Source organism: Parasteatoda tepidariorum, chromosome 2 (assembly GCF_043381705.1).
Source record: "Parasteatoda tepidariorum isolate YZ-2023 chromosome 2, CAS_Ptep_4.0, whole genome shotgun sequence".
Lineage (NCBI taxonomy): Eukaryota > Metazoa > Arthropoda > Arachnida > Araneae > Theridiidae > Parasteatoda > Parasteatoda tepidariorum.
Genome location: NC_092205.1, coordinates 14,847,212 through 14,870,714, shown reverse-complemented (window position 1 = coordinate 14,870,714; position 23,503 = coordinate 14,847,212). Strand labels below are relative to the sequence as shown.

At 28.9% G+C, this 23,503-nt stretch overlaps 1 protein-coding gene across 2 annotated transcripts in view; it reads right to left on the bottom strand.

Annotated features, from left to right (window-relative positions):
• Nucleotides 1-15,177: 15,177 nt before the first annotated feature.
• Nucleotides 15,178-23,503, bottom strand: part of LOC107448832 (gamma-aminobutyric acid type B receptor subunit 2) — a 274,252-nt gene continuing 265,926 nt past the window's right edge. For both annotated transcript variants that reach the window (XM_043051303.2, XM_016064184.3), the window contains exon 20: nucleotides 15,178-16,224. In XM_043051303.2, the coding sequence (XP_042907237.2) occupies nucleotides 15,929-16,224 (296 nt within the window). In that variant the 3' untranslated portion in view covers nucleotides 15,178-15,928. The remainder of the gene's footprint in view (nucleotides 16,225-23,503) is intronic.

Sequence of the window (23,503 nt, the reverse complement as noted above, 5' to 3'; positions counted from 1 at the left end):
ATATATATATATATATATATATATATATACAGATGAAACAGTAAATAAAACTGAAAAATTAATATATTACATTAAATAAGTTTGTTCAACCAATGAATCAGTTTTCGGAAAATATGTATTTCTTGTTTGTTTATAATCTGAACAGGTTATCAGAATGTATTCAAGATCTTCCAACATGCGACAGTGGTTACAGTATATAGATTTTCCAAATATTTTATTTTGATGTGATGCATGTGTCTTGGTAGAAATTGGTATATGTAAAAATTTCTAAACGTATATTTGGTCTGTACTTTCAAAAAAATCTTAGTACACTTATAAGTCAATAATCTCAATTTTCGTAGAAAGAGTTTTTGTATGCACTGTAAAAAATTCCTGACAAAATTATGGTAAAACGTACAGGTACAAAGTGTGTCGGTACTTCAGACCGTAACATTTTACAAAACAAAAAAATATGACTGTAAAATTTACTGTAAAATCACGGAATTATTCTAATTAAACAAATATTACTGAAAAAACTATGACAAAATGTATTTTATAGTAAAATTGATTTTATGGATGCTGCTCTCAGGGTGCCAATGCATTTTACCGTAGTTTTATCCGGAATTTCTTTTAATGAAAAAGCAAATTACAAAGCAATAATCGGATCGAAGAACTGTAGCGCACAGATGGCATAGCTTCTTAGTCAAAGATAAGAAAGCTAAATGTGAAGTTCTAAATCATGAAACGAATCTCTTTATCCGTTATTCATATAAATAGATTAATGTTATTTGTACCCAAAAAAAATAATTGTAAAATGGTCAATAAGATCGATAACTGATTTAAATAACTTTATCTTAAAACGTAACGTAGAATTACGTTATTCTAATAATAATAATAATAAATATCCTCTTAAATTCTTAATCTAGTAAACAAAGCAAAATTAAAAACGAAATAATATCAGTAAAAGTAAATTCCTTTAAATTAAGGATACAAAAATATTTATAGGAATACAATACTTTTATGATTTATATAAATTTTATGCTGATGACTACCAAACTAATATGAGAAAACTCAATCCTATCATGTGACTTTCCGGCCAATAAAAATGCACCGTCAACGATGGAAAAAAGCGACACCATCGTTAGATTTTTATATATAGTTATGATTCATCAGCCAAAGTTTATATTATAAAAAATATACAAGTTCATTGGTAATCTTTCATAAAAAAAGCAGATTTTATTCAAGTAATAGTGTACAAATAAGGGAATCCTAAAGTCAATTCGTACCATGCGAAAATTACAAGCAGAAATGTGGCTTTGAACAGATGGTAAAACCAAAGAACTTGATGTTCTAAAACATATAGAACTGATTGTATTGGCGTGAGTAGAAGTAATAGTTTGCGAGTTTACTCAGTTTGCAGGTAAAACCCGTCACGCAATGTTTTGAATAAGATAAAACATTTACAAGTTCTGAAACCTTCGTGGTCTGTACCATTTTGGGTAAAGGTGCTCGATTTATACGGCAGACGTTTCAGACTTCTATCACGAAACACAGAGGGCATTAAGCATGTTTACTAAAAATTCTTTATTTAAAGGAATACTTCATTGATATAATTTGTAATCAGTATTTTTACATTGACTTTATGATGTTTTTGGAATTTTTATTTTCATGTAATTATGGATTTTGACGAAAAAGGAATGGATTATGTATATCGATGAAATATGATAATATCTGGAAATGGGAAAAAAGGTACTTATAGATAATTCTTAATTGCAGTCCTTGCTCGATTTCCAATGAATAAGGTAAAATAAGGTATTTTTTAATCAATTGGTAGATACAAATAAGTAAAACTCTGATCAAAAATAAAGATAAAAAAAAATACTTTTTCCTAAAGATAAACAGAATAAAATAAGTGATCATGAAATGTTTTTAATCAATTTAGTTTAGCAGTTGTGCTTATGGTTGTGGTGAATGTCGCCTAAGTTTAATTTGGGGCGCTGTTTACTATGGCTTGAAGCGAGCACAGAAACAAGGCTGTTTTTCAAAGGATTTGAATCAAATTGCTTTTTTCTTTTCAAACAACATGCTAATTTGTAAGTGCTGTTATTTTGCCTGCATTAGTTATTCATGATTGTTGCCTCAGGTTTAGACTATGTTTAGTCAGCATCAACAATGTTCATTTTAAAATGACGCGAAACATCAGTATGAAAAAAGTCATAGTTTAATAATAATGAAAAGCATTTGTGACCAAACTTTAAATACTTAGAAAGTTAAATCAACATTGCATTTGTTTAAGCCATAAAAATTTGCAAAAATTGATATTTATTCACTGATTCGTCTGAAAGAAAAAAAAATCTTATTGAATTAAAAATTAATTCAGTAATTTAAATTATCGTTTCCAACAATTAATTAGCATATTTGAGGTCACCCCCTAGAACCATTAACAATAAGTTCCAGAAAGTGAAGATCTGATCATCAGATCAAAAGTTATTCAGGGTGGTCCTTTTTTATTTGGAGTTCTGTACATATATCAGTATTGTTTATTGCAATCATGAAATGATTACAATGAACAAAAAAAAATACATGTGTCTGTCCTTATATTCTAAATTAAATATTCTTGCTGATGAATTATGAGATTAACCATTTTTTCTGCTTAGATAAACACATAAATGATATTTATATACCACATAGTAAGCGCGAGTGCCGTAATAAGAGCAGTATCCAGGGAAAATGTAAAAAAAAAATTTGATTCATCAAATATTTAATTAATAAAAGTTTAAGATTATAAAAATATTGTTTTTAAGTTGAATAATTACTTTATAAAAAGGATAACAGCCACTCTTTCTGTCACCAACAGCAATCTTTTTTAAATAGGGTCTTTGCTTTTAAGTGCCCTTCAGCATTCCTGAGAAAACACTAGTTAAATATTATGCGCATTTTCTCCTTTAATTTTAAACGAATTGTTCTTCTTCGAAAGTTAAATTTATTTCACCTTAGGCAAGAAGGCGTTTATTAATTCTCAATTTACTTACGTAGAAACTAGGTTAGATGTTTGATTTTTCTTAATGCCGAGAAAGGAAAAGTAAATTGTTAAAATGAAATTGCATTTTAATTCGAGTTAAATTAAGTTGCTTGAAAGAGCGTGTGGATCTTTGGTAAGAAAACCTGATTAAAGATATTACCAAGTTTATGTGATTTATCGCAAGAATACTTGAATTTTTAATTCGTTGGAAATCAATTTTATTTTACACTGTTACAATTTTCATTTTAAAAAATACCGTAAGGCAAATAGATTTCTGGTTAATACAAATAAAGGGGTTCCCTGGGTAGTTGTCTCTTGAATGGAACTGCTTTTAGAAAATTCTAAAAAGAGGAAATTTAAGCTGGAGAAGTCATATTGTTAAATAATACCAAAGACCTCTCTGCTGCTATTGGTGTAATAGACTAGGACATATAGCTAAAGACTGCCGGTGAAACGAAACCTGTTCTAACTGTAATGAGAATGGACATTATGCGGAAACCAGTAAAGGGAAAAGTAAACGTGTCAACTGCCACAAAACAAATAAAAAATTCGGTTCGAGCCTAAAGACAAACCATAGACTATAACCGCTTTCAAGAAGTTCTGTCCTTCTTACCATAGAGCCATCAGACGGATTCAAAGAACAAATTACTAGTCCTGAAATCAAACTGTATTTGTGAGCCAATTTTGGCGTTTCTGCAGTCTGCTGCTGATTTTAAAACACATTTGTAATTTTAATTGTTTTTAAAGATTTTGTATTGTACATTTGTTTGTTTTAATAAAGATGGTTATAAAAGTCTTTGGGGCTCAGGGGATGGAGCGTTCGCCTGCCAATGAGGTGATCCGGGTTCGAATCCCAGCGATGGCTCGGATTGGGTGGTAAATTCGGATTTTGAACTCGGTTCTCATCTACCACAGTGCTGACTCAAAATATCCTAATTGGTAGACGGATCTTGGGTTAGAATAGCCTTGCCGTCGTGGGAGGTTGCCGTAGTTTCCCTCTCCATATAACGCAAATGCGGGTTAGTTCCATCTAAAAGTCCTCCACGAAGGCAATCCAGGAGTTCCCTTGTCTTTTAGATTGGGTTCGAAATTACAAGGATACAAAGTTGAACATTAGTAGTCGTATAACCAAAATTGATTCACCTGTTCAATGGTAGTTATAAAAATGAAATGAAGATAGATCGTATGCCTACCAGCCGGAGGCCTGTTTGATGGGTAACAGGAGGTGGTGGATTCCTCTCTGTTGTCGGCCCGGTTTCGACCGTCGTCTTTAACCGGATTGGCTTCCCAGCCTTGTGTGTTCTAGGCTCGTTGCTTGGTGATTTACCAGTCCTCCTCTACTCATGGACGAGATTGTGATGCTCATACTCGTTTCGTGGCTCAGAGCCATGTGCTTTGTTTTACGTATTGTTTTGTGCTCTTGCTGTAGTGGATTCGTTCCAGCGAAGACGATACTAACGTCATCTGGCGAATAAGCCCTAGGGGCTTAGGACGCTGTATTCAGATCTTAAGAATACCGTAAAATAACTGGCAGCAGTCTGTGTATCCAATTAATGTAAAGTTTGGAATATTTATTTACCTTTAAAGTGTTGAAACCGTTTACAACTGGTATGGGTGTTAAATCCGTGGACACAAAACTAAACGATTTTGTAACCATTGACTATTACCATGGTTCCAAAACCGAAAAAATGAATTTTAACATAACATTGTGATTGAGCTGTTGTTTTTCAAATGAACCGTAGGATGTAATTTTGCTGCTTGTTTGATGGTACTATTTATCGCGATAAATGAGAATTACTAGACTTTTTCCTGTTACGTAGCTCTGTGGTGCTACCATCTATGCGTGAAAGAGTGTTTGTATTCTTGGAGTCCAGGCTCACCAATTGAGGAGTGAGAGGCACTCTTCGTGTGTTGAAAGAATAGAGGGAATATTGTATTGCTGTGTTACTCTGGGACTAGAACCCCCCGTTCAGTTGTTCATGAGATTGACAGATTAGCCCTCTCGATTAAAGTATGTTCCGAGCTGCAGTGTAATAAGTGGCTTCATAAGTTGGACCAATATGGTAGGGATGAAATTCGGATTGTTTAGCCGTATTAGGTGAAAACAGTCAATAAATGATTGTTCTCTTAGTTACCAGTTTGCTTTTTTTATGGGTTTGATTGAAAATTGCTAAATAACATTTAAATAAATTGTTACTTAATTATCGAGAACTTTCTGACAGGTTAAAATGAGTATGCGAGAAAAGTATGAAAAAGCAAGTTGTTAAACATTCCAGGTTATTCACATAGTTACGGCTGTCAGTGGTGTATAAAATAATTCGAGAAAAATTGTTGTTAAACTATCCTACTGCTAGATATCATATTTGTGGCTGTTAATGATGCATAAAGTGAATACACACGAGAGGAAGTAGTAAAACAGTCGTATAAGAAATTTACAAGATTAAAATTATATAAAATGCTTTACGGTTAACAAAAAAATGACACATTAACGAAAAAAAAGGGATTTTATCAAAAGAAAGTTATCATTTCCCCTCTTACGACCTTCACTATACCCTTAGTGCAGAAGGAAGTTGGGTTAAACCAATTTTGTTTCCGAAACGTACCAATTATATTATTTGTATTAACTGTTAATATTATATTTGTCATTGTTAATTATGCATTTCATTGTGCAAAGAAAGGGGTCGCCAGATGAGCAAAAATCATAGTAATCATATTCAATCAACCTGTAAACACATTGTGTTAATCTTCTGTATTGCTGCATGGAAGAAAAATGAATTGACTTAAAACGAGAAATGTGATAACGAGCAATAACGTTTTTTCTTTTTTAAATCATACTAATTTATAGCTTTTTTCAACACGTAGTGTTTTTCACGTTTTTTATTGATTAAAAAAATTATGTTACAATAAAACCATACTTTCTATGCTCAATTAAATTCGTTGGTTTTACAATAAAAGCCATTTAAAATGAATTTTGCATTATGAGAGGAATAAAAAGGCATTTGAAAATGCTACATTTGAAAAAAACTGTACTGCATTCAAAAGAAATTTCCTTTATTTGAATTGACTTATTAATTGGGCCTAACTTTAAATTATTAGTTTCATTAAAATCAATGAGTATTCAACAACAAATGCAATTAGTTTAACTAAGTATGTCAAGATTAAAACTGAAACTGTTGAATGAGTTATTTATTTATTTATTAATTATTTTTTGTAGGTATGTGCAATATTTACGTCACAGTAGAGATGCACAATGGGCTAATGGTGACAGTCTGGGAAACATCCCTGAGGATGATCCAAAGACATGCCATCACAATTTTGATGCTCTGCATAGGGGATCTCATTGGTGAGGCCACTTCCTCAATTTCTGAAGGGGAATGATATTTTCTTCAAATCCCTGCACCCATGGTTCTGCACCGCGACCAGCCACAGGACTTCCAATTCCATACGTTTTTCGAACACGTTTATCGCATGTACTCTGTGGGTTTCAGCGGAGTCGTGGATCGAACCCAGGTCCCACTGGAGAGGATGCCGATTCTCTATTCAGGGGGCTACCACAGCCCTTTATTGCTTTGTAATCCGTATATTGAATACTCGTTCGATTTTTTTTCTTAAATTTCATTAAAATACTCTTTATTAAAATATATTTATTCCAATAATGTAATGACAAAATAACTCACCTGATATTTAACGACTTAAACAGATTCTAAATTAAGAAAAAAAAAACATTTTTGTGGAATAATTTATTAATTTATGTGTGAAAATTGCGAAATGAGCTAAGTCATGCGCTAAGTCATGGTCTATGCCAATTTTCGCATAATTTAATAAAAAAAAAAAAAAACAGTTTTCTAACTTTTGTTGACTAGCACTTAATTGAACTGCTTATTTTGTGATTTATTCATTTCTAGAATTACTGGTCACATCCCACAAATGCCTTGAAAATGTCCCAACGGGAGATTACTTGAAAGCTCTCAAACCCCTAAAGTGAAGTACACGTGACAAGTGTTGTCCAATTAGCAGAAAGAATCTTTGCGAACTAGTACGTTAACCGAATTCCGCTGCTCGCTTTTCTGTGCCAGTCTTTAGGGAGGAAATTGAATCTTTAATCATTTGTTCCTGTCAAAGACCTGGCCACATTTATGTCAGAAGGAAATATCAAAACCTTTACATTTCAACCACGAGGAATCTCCCATACAGAGAATTGTATATGTATATAATCATGCAAATTGTCCCAAAGGAAAAGCTGATATTACGAACATATAGCTGATAGGGTATTCGTCCGCTGAAATTTCTTTTACTTCGGAACTTCTGTTCAATTCATTGGAGGCCCAAGTTTAATATCTTGAGTTTTGATGAATACGTTTTGATTGTCTTCGTAATGGATATTTATAATTATCGAGGGAAACGAAAACTAAAATAGTCTAAGGAAGAATATGCGGAAGTGAATGAAAATACTTTTAAACGAAAAGGGTTGATTTTTTAATTTGTTAAAATTAATCATTACGTTTTAATATACAATGGTCCTTACTCTTTTAATAGAGATATAGTTACGTCCCAGCAATTAGAAATAAGAAAATAATTTTATTACTCCGGTATATTACTTTTTGAGGAGGTTGAAATTAAAACATACAGTCAAATTATATCTCAAAATTTCTCATTTCCAGAAAAAATAAAAGAATTTCCATCTGCTGAATGTCTATAAAATGATTAGAGATGACTTTTTGAGATTTTTAATAAATCAGAGGGACATATATCCACCCTGTCCCGATCCAACTACCCAACTATCCAAATGCATATCAGTTAGTAATAATTGCTATAATAAAAATGTAACTAGTCTATGGGAGCAAGAAATATTTGGAAAGATATTTCCAATTATTATTATTTATTTATTTTTTGCACGGAGCCAAAGAAGGATGTGTTTTCTTTATTATGAAGTTTAATATCTTAAAAAGAAGATACTCTCTGAAACAAATATCTAATATTTGATGATTCTATTATACCTGATTTGTATTTCGTCACTTTTGACAGTCATTTTGTCTGGAAATCACGGGATTTGTAAAGGAAGGACAATAAACGAAACCATTTCTGATGGTAAAAAATAATTAACAGAACGACTTCCTTACTTGTGTGTCATCACAGTGTATACCGAGAGCTCTCCAGCAATTTTGTTAACTGTATTTAAAACTGTTTGCTGTATATGACAGGGTGGTGCAGGGGTTAAAGCATTTCGTTATCAGTCAAATAACATACGGTTGTATTTTTACGATGTACGCATTTGATCTCGCGCTACTAATTTTATCCTTTTATATTGCATTTCTTAGTAAATTGAGTTAGTCCCCTTACAGAAATTTAAGGTATTTTTGAGGTTCATTCGAAGTTGGTTTCGGAAACAACCTAAAACGAATGTTTAACCTCCCAATGTTTAAAATCAAGGTGTATGAAGTTGTTTTAATCACACTTGAGGTTGATGGAAATCTACTTTAGAGCCACCATAGATATAATTTATATAAGAAGGTATAACTAGAGTAACCCCACATATTTTAGAGCAAACCAGCTTTGGAAGGTTGTTTTTGAAGTGTATGGATTATTTTTTCCACACTTCAGTCAAATACGTATATTTGAGGCGTGAATAATTTCACCCCATCTAAAATAAACTTATTTCTGAGTTACATATGAGGTTGATTTTGTGAGTTATAAATGAGGTTAAAATTGAGGTTTGTTAATGAGGTTATTTTTGTTACAAAACATAACCTCATTTTGTACCTCAGGTGTATTTTCTTAACATCTGTCAACTTAAAAAACGCCTTTTTTTGTAAGGGTCCATCATAGCATCATTATAAAAAAATCGAAACTAAACCTATTGTGTTATTTTTTCACGCTTAAGTGCTTTAGGCATACATAAAATTCCAATAAAATGTAATTAAACATTCAGTAAAATTTATGAAAAAAGTTGAGGCAGATATATATATATATATATATAGCTGTTAAATATTGTTTTCTGTTTTTTATGCCTACCTTCAAACTAAAAACATGGACATGGAATGCAAATTTGAGGAGCAGTATTGATGAAATTTAGACACGAATTGCGTGATCTTAGAGCAATTTGTTCATTCAATAAATAAAAAATTTTTATTGATGTTTGTTTAATATTATGTTTGCATAATTGCATTAGTTCCATAAGAAACTAGACATATTTTGGCTACCTCAAAATTATGAATTATATTTATTTTAAACATACAATTTAGTAAAAAGAAGTTAAATAATCAATAGAAGTTCAATAATATTTTTTTAAACATTAATAATAATAATAATAACAAGCTGCATTCTTTGTCGCTGAATTCATCAAAATCTATAATCTACCGATAGCCTACACTACATCCATTGTAAATGTTTGTTTTGATTTCGTATAGAAAACTAAAATTATATTCCACTTCGTTAGCGTTTTTAACTGACGGATTTTTGCAAAATCTCTTATTTTCGCTAACGTAAGTTTGATATTTTTTCACGGACGCATGGACATTTCCCCAGAACTGACGCATGAGCAGTAGAAGAGCGCATGCTCATTTACTTGAGATTTCATGTACGGGAGAATACGAAAGCTAACGTAAATTACTGAAATCGCCCTAATATATCGTGACTTTAAAATTAAAACAAAAAATTGCCAGCAATTGAAGTTAAATTTGTCACACAAGAAGCTTTTTCATAAGTCATATTTAAGCAGGAAAGGCAAAGATTACATTTCTTACAGTTAGTTCAAGAGCTCTATTTGGAAAACAATTAAATGAGTTTTCACGTACTATTAAAGAAAATTTCTTTCATCAGGATTCATCATCTATTTCTAAGTAACATATTGATACGAAACAAAATAAGTTTTGGAGGAACCTCTGAAAACTTCTTTCTCACTTGTTTACCAACATCCTGGGACTTTATGTTGCGTCCCACTGGTTAAGTAAATATTTAGTGTTTACAGAGAAGTTCCACTTTTACAGTAAATTACACTAAACAGGAAACATTTTTTTGAATTCAACAGATGGCCATTGACGGCTTGCTTTTCATCTCCTATGACTTCAATACCGTTTCTTCAATTTTTATTGGATTTTTAAACACCCTACTCTGAGTGATACGATATGGGTGTTATGGAGTTTATTTGTCAAACATACGTTCTTGGTTTGATTGCTAGCCTCGCCTGAGGCCTCACCCACATCTTTTATTTTATGCTTTATTTCTTAATCAATTGTAATAATGCATAGATGTTGAATTGAGATTGTTGTTAGTAACAATAAATTCTTCAGATTGTAGAAATGTTTGCCTGGAGAATTTCCCAGAAACATTTTTGCAAAAAAAATTAATTTTGTGAAATTTCAGTATTTATTCTTAGTAGCGCTTCTAAATTAAACATCATGGAATTGTATTGATTCACAACGTTGTAAAGAAATGAAATATTTCCGGTCGCTGATTGAAGGGAACTAATAAGAAAAATGTAGAACATTTGAGTTAGAGAGTGATGAGCGATTCAATTTCAGAATCTTTTTAAGCACTTTTTTTGGGAAAAAAATTGACATAAAATTCTTCATCGATCGCAGATAATATTCATTGCAATAAAAGAAAAATTCTGTTTTTAATTTTCACACAAAAATCTCGAAAGTTTTGACGCACTATATTATTGAAAAAAACAACGAGTTTAAAAATTCCCCATCAAATAGGGAAAACAAAACAGATTGTCAGGACTTTTTAGAGCAAAATTAAGTAAGACTGACAAAAACAAGATAATTAACGAAGAAAACAAGATAACATGCTAGGCCCACATCAAAAACGAGAAAAATGTGAGCGAGCATTCTAGCTCATCAATCAAACCAATAATCCAATTAAAAATGTGATTTATTGCATATGGAAAATAGAAAAAACATATTCATTTCTTAAACCGTATTTTCATACATCGAAAACAAATTCCGTCCATCGAAACCAAAAGCCATTCTGTTCCAAAAAATAAATTTTCATTTCACGTTTTGCTTTGGCTGGCGTTGTAGTCTTTTTTATCTCGTTTTTGTCAGCTTTCCTAAATTTAATTTTCTAAAGTCCTGACACAGATTTTTGTTCTTTGTATTGAGTTAGGTGATACTGAAATTTTTAAAACTTTTCTTTTGTTCATGAATGCTTTTGCTCATATTTTTTTTTTAAATGTTCACTAAATTTTCTCGAATACAATTAGTCTTTTTTTTATTTTATTAAAAATCGGAATATTACTTTTTACAAACAAAAAATTACCACTGATATAATAACTTCATATATACTTCGTACATTTTTTTTTACCATCTGTTCCAGACCATTAAACCGCACAAAGAATTTTGAAGAATACACTCATTAAAAAAATATTTTAAATAATGTGTGCTAGTCTATTTTAAAGTTAGAATATTTTAACCATTTTAAAATTTATTCTGTCATTGGTGTTTCCAAAAATTGTTTTTTTTTCAAGTAACTTTAGTTTTTGTTTTAATTAAACGTTTCATGATCAAAAAAAAAAAAGATAATCGATTGCTGAATTTTCTTTCCTTTATTTAAGGCCTGCCTTCAAAAAAAAAAAAAAGAAAAAAAAGGAAAAAGAAAAAAAAAACTTTGCCTTGTACGATATGAACTAGATGGGTAAGAAAGCATCTCTTGTTTACCCCTATCTTTCTATGGGATCAAAATGTATACTTCAGATTCGGAAAGTTTGTTTTACGACTCGTTTCGATTTTATTCGTTTGTTCAGATAAACGCGTTTAAAACTTAAAATGAATTTTTATGTACTATTGTACTATTCAATAAGATGTAATGAAATCGCTTTTGGCACAAATAAAATCAAGTTTCTTTTAAGGATATATTTTTAAAGAAATATTTTTAAAGAAATATTTAGAGGGAGGAAAATAAATGTATGCAAAGCAGATATAGAGCTGGATACGACATATTTTTCAATCTGAATCTGCGTGCTCTGTTTTCTGAATTCAGATTCGGTGTGATTATTCAGATTTTCACATACCAGAATGCAATCATGATGGTTTGAGGAGTTGATCTGAAATATGCTAATTAGTTATTGAAGTCGATAAGTTTTGAAATGACATGAAACACAAAAACGCACTTCCTCTGAATAAACGTATTATAATTCCAAATGAATAATTCCCGACGAATTATAATTCCAAAATTTTCACAATAAAAGGGATAGTCACGATCTTGGAAATTTGGTCCTGATTCTTTTATTAGGAGATTGGGCAAAAGTTTGAACCCCTCAATGTTAATTTTAATTTTTTGTATTTTACTATATCTCGAAAACTTTTTAAGGGGATTTAGAAAAAAAACTTTCACACAATTGCAAAATTACTTTACTCAGAGATAATTTAATGCAAAAAATAATTTTTTTTATAATTATATAATTTATGAATAATTTATTAATATTTAATTAAAAATTTTTTTATATATATTATTCAAAGGAAGAACGTTTTCGTGTTCGATTTCGTAACTTAAAATACAGTCTGCAATAGCCAATTAGCAAATTTAAGATAAAATTCTCGAACAATTAAGATTGAGTCTTAAGTGCGAGAAAATCCTATCATGAGATTAAAAGCTGTTACGGAGGCTTCGGTTCATTTTTTGTGCAATATACAGTGTTCGTTAAAAAGCTTTAAATAACCTATTTAGAAATCTTGTCAAAAAGGAAGTGAAAACAGCATACTTATTAGGGGTTACAATTAATATTCGAAATTAGGAATTAGAAAACAACAAAAATGTAACGCAGCAATTTTGAGGAACACGTGACTTTAAACTTAAAAACCAGTTTGATTGTCAAAAGAAACGGAGAAGAGTTAAAAAGCAGCTATTAAAATCACTTCCTTACTTTATTACGCAATCATATTGCTTTTATAATTGAAGATATTATACCACTGATTATTTAGCTAAAGTCGATGTTGAGTTTTTGTTTACATTTTAACTTTTGATGAGCAATGCATGTACTTTTCCAAGCAGGATTATAAAATGTGACGATTACCAAGCTTTGTACATATATCCATAATCAAATTCATTATTGTTATTACAATGTTATTTTTATTACAACTGTCAATGAATTATTATTTTTTTATAAATAACACAATAGTTACTTAATTGCATAAATGCTTCCTTAAATACCTTCCAGTATTGTTGTTTTTGTGCAATAGTAAAGGAATAAACTCGATTCTTTAGAAATCAAAACAAAATTTATTATATTTTGTCGAAAGTGAAACAGACTATATTACAGGCAGCTTGGTGAAATCCTTGAATGGAATAAAAAGGTTTGGTTATCATTTTGTTGAACCAAAGGTAGACAGAAGTTATATAGAAATAAATGTATTTTTGTTTACACTCATTAGATATCTCTTTGCTTTCATGAGTTTCCATCTTTCCAGAAAGCAATCTTACAATAAAAAAATGTTAGTCACGTTATCACTTAAAAATTATATATAATCTAAAGATCCAATAGTCTTATTTTAAAAGTTAACACTTCATGTATCTCATGCATTAGTATCAATTCTTTTTTTAAAAAAAAAGCTTTTTGAAAATTAAATACAATTTTTTAAATTTATGAATAAGTAAATAAATTAATAAAATAAAAAAATCAGTACTTAACAGTAAGTATGCAAAATTTGCAGGTTTTTAGATATACAATATTCATCTGACACAATAAAGAATTATAAATAGTGATTTGAATATTTAAGTACAATTACAATAAACATAACAACATAAAAGTAAATACAATTTTTACTATTATTACAATTTCTTTTATGAAATTTATTAATTGTCTCTAACAAAAAATGGGATAAAAGTAATGCAAAATGTTTAAATATATCAAATATAGTGAATTATTAATTTGTAACGGAAAATTAAATTGTTAAATACACTTTTGCTTTGTGATTTAAGTTCTGATTTTATTAAACAATTTACAATCCCCCCCCCCAAAAAAAAATAAGACAGATTAAAAAATAACATCTAAGAAAAAAAATTGAAAGTGAAAATTAACCTCTTTCTTTGTTTCTTCATTAAGGAATATTAACTAAAATAATTTAGATTATTATGATTATTTTAGTTATGTTATAATTTGAGCAAACATCCAACCGTGCACAAAGCGTGTAGAATTATTTATATTTATAAAAATATCGAATTTTATGCATGGGCTCATTATAAAAGTTTGCAGAGAACTTTATCTTTCGTTCGTAAATTATTCGTAAATTATTATTCGTTAAACGCTTTTGTTTAACGAATTATGTACAAAATAAGATAAATTTAAATATCGTAATTATTACTTTTTGGCACATCATTTACGCATAATAAGAATAAGCTTCATTTGATATGATCATGTGACACTCTAATTCTATTTTTATCATCGGAAAAAAACCCATTAAAAGAAGAGAAAGTTTAATTTTCATTATTTTAATTTCTAAATATGCCTTAAAAATTGGTGGTTTATAGTTAGAAATATATTAAAAAAGTTATTAGTACATAATTAGCTTCTGCATTATCCGCTAATGTAATAACGTTTTGATTGTAATTATATACACAGTCCAGTCACATTAATGTGACCACCAACAACTTTCGACGTCAAAGTGAAATAGCCAATCGCAGAGTGTAGGTGGCAGCACATTACAGTGTAGTGTATATATTGGATGTCCTAGGGCATNTGTGTAGATGTAATTATTTTATTACATTCATTGGTAAATGAAGTAAGGACTATTTATTTTTTAGAAACCAAACATAGTTTTTCTATTTCATATTTTGAATCTGTTTCCTTACGAAACAATTAAAGATATACGATGAAAAATGCATATTTTTAATTAAATATATTTCTGAATTTGTGAGTAAAATATTTGAAATAAAAAATTTTATACTTTCAGTTTTCCAATTCATATGCATAAGCGTTCTTGTTTATTACCAATACGCTTTCATTCATACGTTTGATTTGATTTAATGCAACTTATAATTATTAATTACTGATTGAAACTAAACTTTCAACCTATCTCTTTTGTAAATTCGTAGAAAATATAGGCAAGATATATTATAATAGAAAGATCTCAATAATTTCAAACTTTAATGGAATTTTTTTTCTTCTCGTTCATAAAAAAAAGGTGGATTTCAGTTACTAATAATCTAATGTAATTCATTTTCAATGTTTAATAAGCTTTTAAAGAAAGAAATAATAATTTTTTATTTTTAAAATAACTTGATGTAGTAATGTGTATTAAACAAAAGTTTAGCATGCTTATGAAGGAATGAATAAATAAGTGATAAAACATACAGACAACTTGGGGAAGCTACCATTTTTAAAACTGACTGAAAAATCATAAAAAAATCTAATCTTATAAATACTACCAATGAACCTAAAATTTATAAAATAACTTAAATGCTTTTATACAAATTTAAAACAACTTTTGGTGGTGTATCTCCATCATCACAGCTATAACCTTGCGTTTGATTGCCTAATACAGTTTTTTTTTGGCGAAATATTTCTTGTCAAAGATTTCTTTTCTCCCGCCAAATAAATGTGTGTCAAATGATTTACTGTCCAATCATCTCAAGTCATGGAATTATTTTAGGCTAAGAGACAGAATTTTAAAGACATCTTTTCTGCTTCGAAGCGGTCTACTTCCTGTTGTACTTCGCACTTTCTTCATTTTTTTCCAGCTCTTGTATCACTTTACAGCTCCTTTTTAATTTCTTTCAGCTCTTCCATAATTTTAAATATTTTTTTTTAAAAATTTGAACATTCTCCAAGAGCTAAATACACAAAGGGAATTGCCAATGCCAATTGGCAAAGGGCACGTACCTCTACCCTTTTGCATTCCACGAGGAAGATTTGTAAATTTCACTTCCAGAAACAGGAATGAAATGAGTGAAAAGGAATGTTGAATCAGTAAAAAAAAAAAAAAATCCTCATAAATATTCAACGATATCACACTTTACCGAAGGATAGGAGCTGTACAGTGGCGTTGATTCGTCATCATTGGGAGATTTTCGATTGTTCATAATATGACTTATGTAGGGAATGAGGGGCAAAAGCCCTGCGTCGGTCCTGCGATTGTGAATCACTGATACTTGGGCTCCACCGGGTGGCCCAGTGGAGCCATAACTTGTCCGTCTCGTTGTGTCTCTCAAGGCTCCCAGGCTCTTCGCTCTTCTTCTCACATCTGCTCGCAATCCAGCCGATCTTAGAGCGTTTGTGTCACTATCTGCAAAAGAAAATGGTATTCATATGTGAAGATAAAGGGTAATCTCCATTTCACTGTGGGTCAGAAGACCATGATCTTTGGCCAAAAGTCAAAAATTAAATTTTCAACTAAAATATGTGTGGGCAGTTTTAATATAGCCCAAATTAAGTATTCATAATCATTCCAATCATTCTATTTACTTTTTGGACCTACAGGAGTACAATGTAGTGAAAAATAAGTTTAAAAAAAATTTTTTTAATGTAACTTTTAAATTTTTATTTCAGAAATATCTATAGGAATTTCACCTTACTGTTACATTTTTATCAGAGTAATTAGTCTGAAATTCTAGCATAATTTTTCAATTTGTTGGATTAGTTAATACTCTTGACAAATTTATAGTTTATATCTTATCATTTGATATTTTACAATGTTTGAATGACTTTCGAAACTTAATTCCAAAAAGCTCCACGAGGTAATTAGCAAAACTTTTTTTTGTTGTCTTCTTTGATGTTTCTTCTTTCGAAAAAACCTGCCCCATTTTGCCCGTATTGCAAAGGAGGACTAAATATACCGAAAAACAAAAATTATGTTTTTTTTCATGTTTTCGAGTTATTTTGTAATTAATTCGCGTTATTTTGTAATATTACTTCGGAAATATAATTTGCTGTTAATTTTTAATATAAAATTACGAAAATTATTATATTTTCATTGCTATATTTAATTATTTAAATGTTCTATATTTTTTTTTATTTTTGCTCGCCATATTTCAGCCGCCATTTTGTTTTTTTTGTGTATTTTTAATGTATTTCAAAATTTCAACTATGACTTCAATTTACCCGCACATAAAAACCCCCAAATTTTACCGAAATACTAATTTTAGCCACGAAACCTTGGATGCTGGCCCACTGTGCATTCTTCACAAAAACAACGATTGAATTGATATTTGTTACATTTTGAGGGTTACTAAGTTTTGAATAATCAATAACCAGTGCTTGCGCTAAGCCATCTTGTTGAGTGCGATAAAATCGAAAATTTGGCGAATAAAACTATGTTTTGGCTTGTTTCAATTGTGTTTTGGTAAAAGTATTGGCGAATGATTTTTTCCACTGGAAAGAAATTAAAATTACGTCAAAATGAATTTTTCTAAACAATTTTTTATTCGATTACAGTAACGTTCTGTAGATAATTACAGCAATCGAAGTAGAGATTCGCCACTTAACCAATTAGAATTAGGTCTAAATAATATAAGCCTGAAGCAAACTAACGTAAAATGGATTTTTACTCGAAAACAATTTATCAGAAATTTTTTTTAAAGATTTGCATTTGGCGAAGACTTTCAAAAATTGGCGAATACTTTTAATATTTGGCTAATTTACTGGCATATAATAATTTGAAATCCTTAGAGCGGGCTCTGAATATAATGTGAAAAATCAGTTCTTCGTGACAGCTATTGTATAGTGATGATGTGCAGGAGAAAAATGATTCCTGTCCATGTGCTGACAAAGAAGAACAAAGAAGGGCATAGTGAAGAAGAGAACAGGTATTCCTGGTGAGGAAGTATTGATTGGGGCGGAATTGTGAGGAAAAAAAACGGTTCTTGTCCAACCTAATTTTCGAATTTTACTTTTTTAACATCAAAAATTATAAATTTTGAAATTTTTAAGAGGGAGTAAATTTATGCTTGTGACATACTTGAGTATTTTTATTTTTACGATTTCCATCGAATACTTGCCCCTGTTAATGCACAAAACTTGAAATTCTACTGACATGACATGAACAGCAAAGGATAAAAACGGTTCATGTAAGCTGATTACATGAACATAAACCATTTTCTCCCATTGCTCTTCCTGTGTGTTGAAACAACATTGTATCCACACTGATTTATATATTAGTGGATAATCATTTCATCAAAACACTGGTAAATGCAAAGCCCTGCTGGTAGCTTTATTACTGATTTCACTACACTGGAAAAATATGTTAAAACTACCAGAATATGGTAAAATTTACCGTGTTCCTGGCGAAATACTTGGAAAATGATTTTTGTTAAAATTAAAAATGAAATATGGTTTTATTACTATGATGTTTGGTTGTAAATAGGGTGAAATTTGATAATTTTTCATGATAGCCTTGAGCATGGCATAAAAGTCAATTCGGTTAAATTTACTACTCAATTTTGCATTTTTTACTAAATGTAGGGTAATAGGAACTATAATTTCAAAAACAAGAATTTCTGGTAGTTTGTTACTATATTAACGAAACAGTTACCGAATGAGTGGTTTAAATACCTCATATTTTAGTTGTTTTATTAACCAGAATTATTATATTTTTTTCACCAGAAATTTTCAATGTTACCGATTTAAGATTTCTATCACGTCATTTAGTTAACAAATATAATTTTTCACAAAAGACTCTTTATTTTAAGAACTAACTTTCTTAAATCATTCTCAATCAAACTGGCTTAGACTTGTTAGTATCACAATTTTATTATCAATACATATTTTGCACCCACGATATAACGATTTTATTATTATAATATTTATTTACAACTCTTGATTTTACAATATTATTATTACAATATTTAATTTTAAAATTTTAACCTATATTTTAGATTCTTTTCCAAAAATTAGGCTATAATACTTATCTATTGTGGGCATAGAATAATACTAAACAGAGAAAAATAATATCAAAATCTAGTAAATTATTTCTAATCATTGTAAAACAGGAAATGATATCATTGATGGCTATAATCCGTAAATTAAACTGAAATTGATTACAAACGTATAACAGTGTTCAATCAAAAATATTGACGTTTAAGAAATTAATAAGAAATTAAAATTCTGTAATTCCAAATAATTTCTACTTATAAAAAAAATTTCTAATGGCAAAAAAAAAACCTAGAAAATATTGAATTTGTTTAAATTGGAATTTTGTTGTTCAATCTCATTAATGGGCTAAAACTGCGTCGCTGCAAGTTGATTTATTTTATTTTAAATAAATTAAACTTAATAACTACTTTGTTGTTTACCTTAATAATTAGGCTGAAACTACGCTACGACTAACAGAATCCCATTTTTTTAAATAAATTCAATTGAATACCTATTGTGTTTTTTTTAAGTCATTAACAGGCTGAAACCACGTTACAACTAGTACGCTGTAAAAAATTCCGGATCATAAAACGGTAAAAAGAGCAGGCATCTTGAGTGCAGCATCCGTAAAATTCTTTTTTTCCGTAAAATTTTATACCGTTATTTTTACAGTAATATTAATTTCATTGCCGTGATTCAGTGATTCTACAGTAAATATTAACATAAAAATTATGGTATATATAATTTTTTTTTGCTTCATGAAACGTTACGGTAAAATTCGATTTTACCGCAATTCGATTCGGAATTTTTTACATTGTAGAGCGCTATTTATTTATAAATTTATATTATATCTATTTATATTATATAGCTATTTATTTATATCTATTTTTACGGTAAAATTTTATACCCTTATTTTTACAGTAATATTAATTTCATTGCTGTGATTCAGTGATTCTACAGTAAATATTAACATAAATAATTAATATGGTATATAATTTTTTTTTTGCTTCACAAAACGTTACGGTAAAATTCGATTTTACCGTGATTCGATCCGGAATTTTTTACATTGTAGATCGCTATTTATTTATAAATTTATGTTATATCTACTTATATTATATCTATTTATATTATAGCTATTTATTTATATCTATTTTTAACGTAAAATTTTATACCCCTATTTTTACAGTAATATTAATTTCACTGCAATGATTCAGTGATTCTACAGTAAATATTAACATAAAAATTAAGGTATATCAATATTTTTTGCTTTATAAGACTTTACGGTAAAATTGGATTTTACCGCAATTCGATCCGGAATTTTTTACATTTTAGAGTGCTATTTATTTATAAGCTAATTTCCATTATAAGGCATACATACATTCAATTGTAAAGCGTACATAATTCTAGCAATACTTTGCAGAAAATAACTATTATTTTTAGTACTTAGTTTTCACGTAAGATTGGTATTTTTTTTTTTATAAATTTGATCTCATGGTAAATATTTCAAGAAAGTATTTTGTCGCCGCCCATATTTAATGCTTTATAAGATATTTATCTCTTTTAAATAAGTGAGTCAAAAAGGAGCAAATAAAGAAATCAGGCAATTTTAATAACTAACTTGAAATACTTTTTCAATAGAAAACGAAAGGAAAATCTACTCGGATATATTTTACAATTATGATTTTATCATCATTAACGAGTTTAGAAAAAGGCAGAACGATCGTAAAAAAAAGAAAGCCATTAGTGAAATTCTAAACGGTAAGTGTTAAATTAGGAGCCTTAGGTTGTAATTTTAATTGTTTCAAATAACCCTCGATTTTTTTAAATCGATCTTCGAAATGAGTGGAATAGATCATTACTGAAACAATTTTTAAAGATTTATACTCATTTATGGAATTTATGAAAGGGAAAAAACGAGGGAAATTTTAAGAATTTTGATTTGATATCCGGACAATATGTGTCATTACAATGATGAATTTCTTAAACTTTTTTTTAAAGTTATTCAAAAAAAAACTTTTTTTGAGGAAATAAATGTACAAATTTATTTTTATGTTTAAATCACAAGTGTCCAGATCCTGGGCAACTGTAAATGGAACATAAAACGTACATGGTTAGAATTTCTTAGATGATTTTAGAACAACATGTATTTACATAACGAAAAATTGCTTAAGTTTTTTGAGCGTTTTAAAATTATTTCTTATTTCTACAAAAACTTTTTGGAAACATTTAAGCGTCTAATTTTGTTAATAAAATAGAACTTATCATTCTAACTGCTTTGTATACAAAGTATAATTTTTCTCTTTTAAATTATTCTTAAACGAAAATGAAGGATACTTTTAAATTCGCGTGCTCATAGCTCTAAAGGTTAAGGGGCAAATATTTATGCTTATGACGAAAATAAACCCCAAGCACCATGTACGCTGTAAAAAATTCTGAATCAAATACGGTAAAATGTACCTGCACTTAGACTGCCAGAATTTTCTTATTGAAAATTTCTTTTAACCGTAAAATCTTATGAAAGAGAAATTCTGAAATACCGCAATTTTTATGAAGTGATATTTATTGTAAAATTTTTGAATAATTGCAAGTTAATAAATAATACTGTAAAAATTTTGGTACAAAATTTAACAGAAGCTGTACTCAGGGTGACAGTATATTTTACCGTAATTTGATCCTGAAATTTCAATATTATACGATAAAATTTAATGTTTCCGTGCAACAAAATTATGCTGTAAACAAAACAAAAAAAGCAACAAAATTTGCTTCTGAAACACAATTATAGAAATAGTAATATACTTTATAAAATAACCTGAAAACTGACATTGTATATGGAATGTTGTAACTGCTTATAATGTCAAAATTAATTATAATTTTTTTCCGAGAAAGCTGTGATTGCTGAATAATATAAAATTGCTCACTCATAACAAAATAAAAATAAAAATGAAATCTGTCAGCCGGTTTTATTTTTCGATTATATAACTTTCAGAGAAGTGGAGAAAAAATAATTAAATAAGGATTAAAATATATATTTTGCTTTTTAAAAGATTAAAACGATCAGCTGTGTAGATGTGAAACGTTATCAGCATTAACGTGAAAAAAGAACAATTAAAAAATTGCTTTTAAAAACGTTAAAAATGGGGAGTTAAAATGTGACGTAAAAAATTATATTAAAGCATTGAAACGGTATCTTGATATAGAAAAAAAATGATCCTGTAAGTCTTTGTGTAAGAAAAGTTCAAATAATGAAAATTCTTTAGCTGCATTTGCGAGAATTTCAGTATTAATTCATAGTATAATAAAACATTTAATTTGAGTAAGAAATAATGCGTGTACAGAAATAAATAACTTAATAGTTAGTAGAACGAGTGAAGTAATTAAAATATTTTTAATGATTAAATTGATATAAAATTTACTTAACAAATAAAAATTTAAAAAAAAAATTTTTTTTTAATTTTTTTTCCTCAAGAACATTCGATAAATTTCATTCAAAATTTGACTTTTATCATTTTAAACTACATAACACAGTATAAATGAAGTAGAAATTTGTACATTCTGCAGTTAGAAGCTTATAGATCAGTTTTCAATTTCCAAAAAATAGTTGGTTAATAAAATATGAAGTACGTCTTCTTTTACCATTATATATATATATATATATATATATATATATATAAAAGAACAAAAAAGAAAAAAATATTTTAATGGTTTTCTGAATTTATCCAAATTATAAGATTTCTTTTTACGATCTGTAATTTCCCAATTTGAACAACTAATTAAATTTATAAATTAAGCTTCGTTTTTTGTACGAATGAAAAGAGTATTACAATAAAATACAATGAGCTTCAATTCAGTAATGTCTTACATTTGCTCTTGAGAAAATTAATTAGTCCTTTCTTTAGAAATTTGTTGCATTGTACTCTTTTTTACTCATGTTTTTCAAGTCAATCAGCTTTAATAATGCATAAAAGCAACTAATTAAAATATTCTAATTGCTTCTTAGTTTAAAAAAGCGATTTGTTAGAAAGTATAATCACCAAATGATTTTGTGAATCCCAGACAGAAATTTACAGTACAGTTATTAGGTTTGATAAGGCTTTAAGAAAAATGATATTGTTTAAAATAAAATATAATGCACAGTTTATTTTTTGCTCATTTAATTGTTCAAAACAGGTACTGAGCTCTTAAAATCTTTAAACCGTAACGAAATAAAAAAAATCATAATATCAAGTTCTAATCCATACATTTTATTAAAAAGTAGTTATTCTATCTAATAATCGATGAGATTGAAAATAGATGGCAGAAAATGTGTATTACATAGCAGGAAGAAATCTTGAATTTACAACGAAGAGATACTAAGTGGACATTTATGTTGAAAATAGAATATGTGGTAAAATGATGTTTACATAAGAATTTTTTTCTCTTAGTTTTAAAATTACACATTTACTTTTAGACTAATTTTTATGCTTGCATTGAGTAACACTTTCACGGCCACTTTAAATAGCCTAAAAATCAATTGGTCTGTTTTCTAAATTTTAACTATACTGACACTCATCAACTTAGTTATTTATAGAGATCCTTATACCTATAAACGATTTTTATTGCATCTTGCTCAGTTTATGGTTATAAAAATTAGCTATAAATAGGATCTGGTTATCTTGTATCCAATTTATTATTCCAATACACCGAATTTTAAGACGTTTGCTATTCGTTTTCTTTGA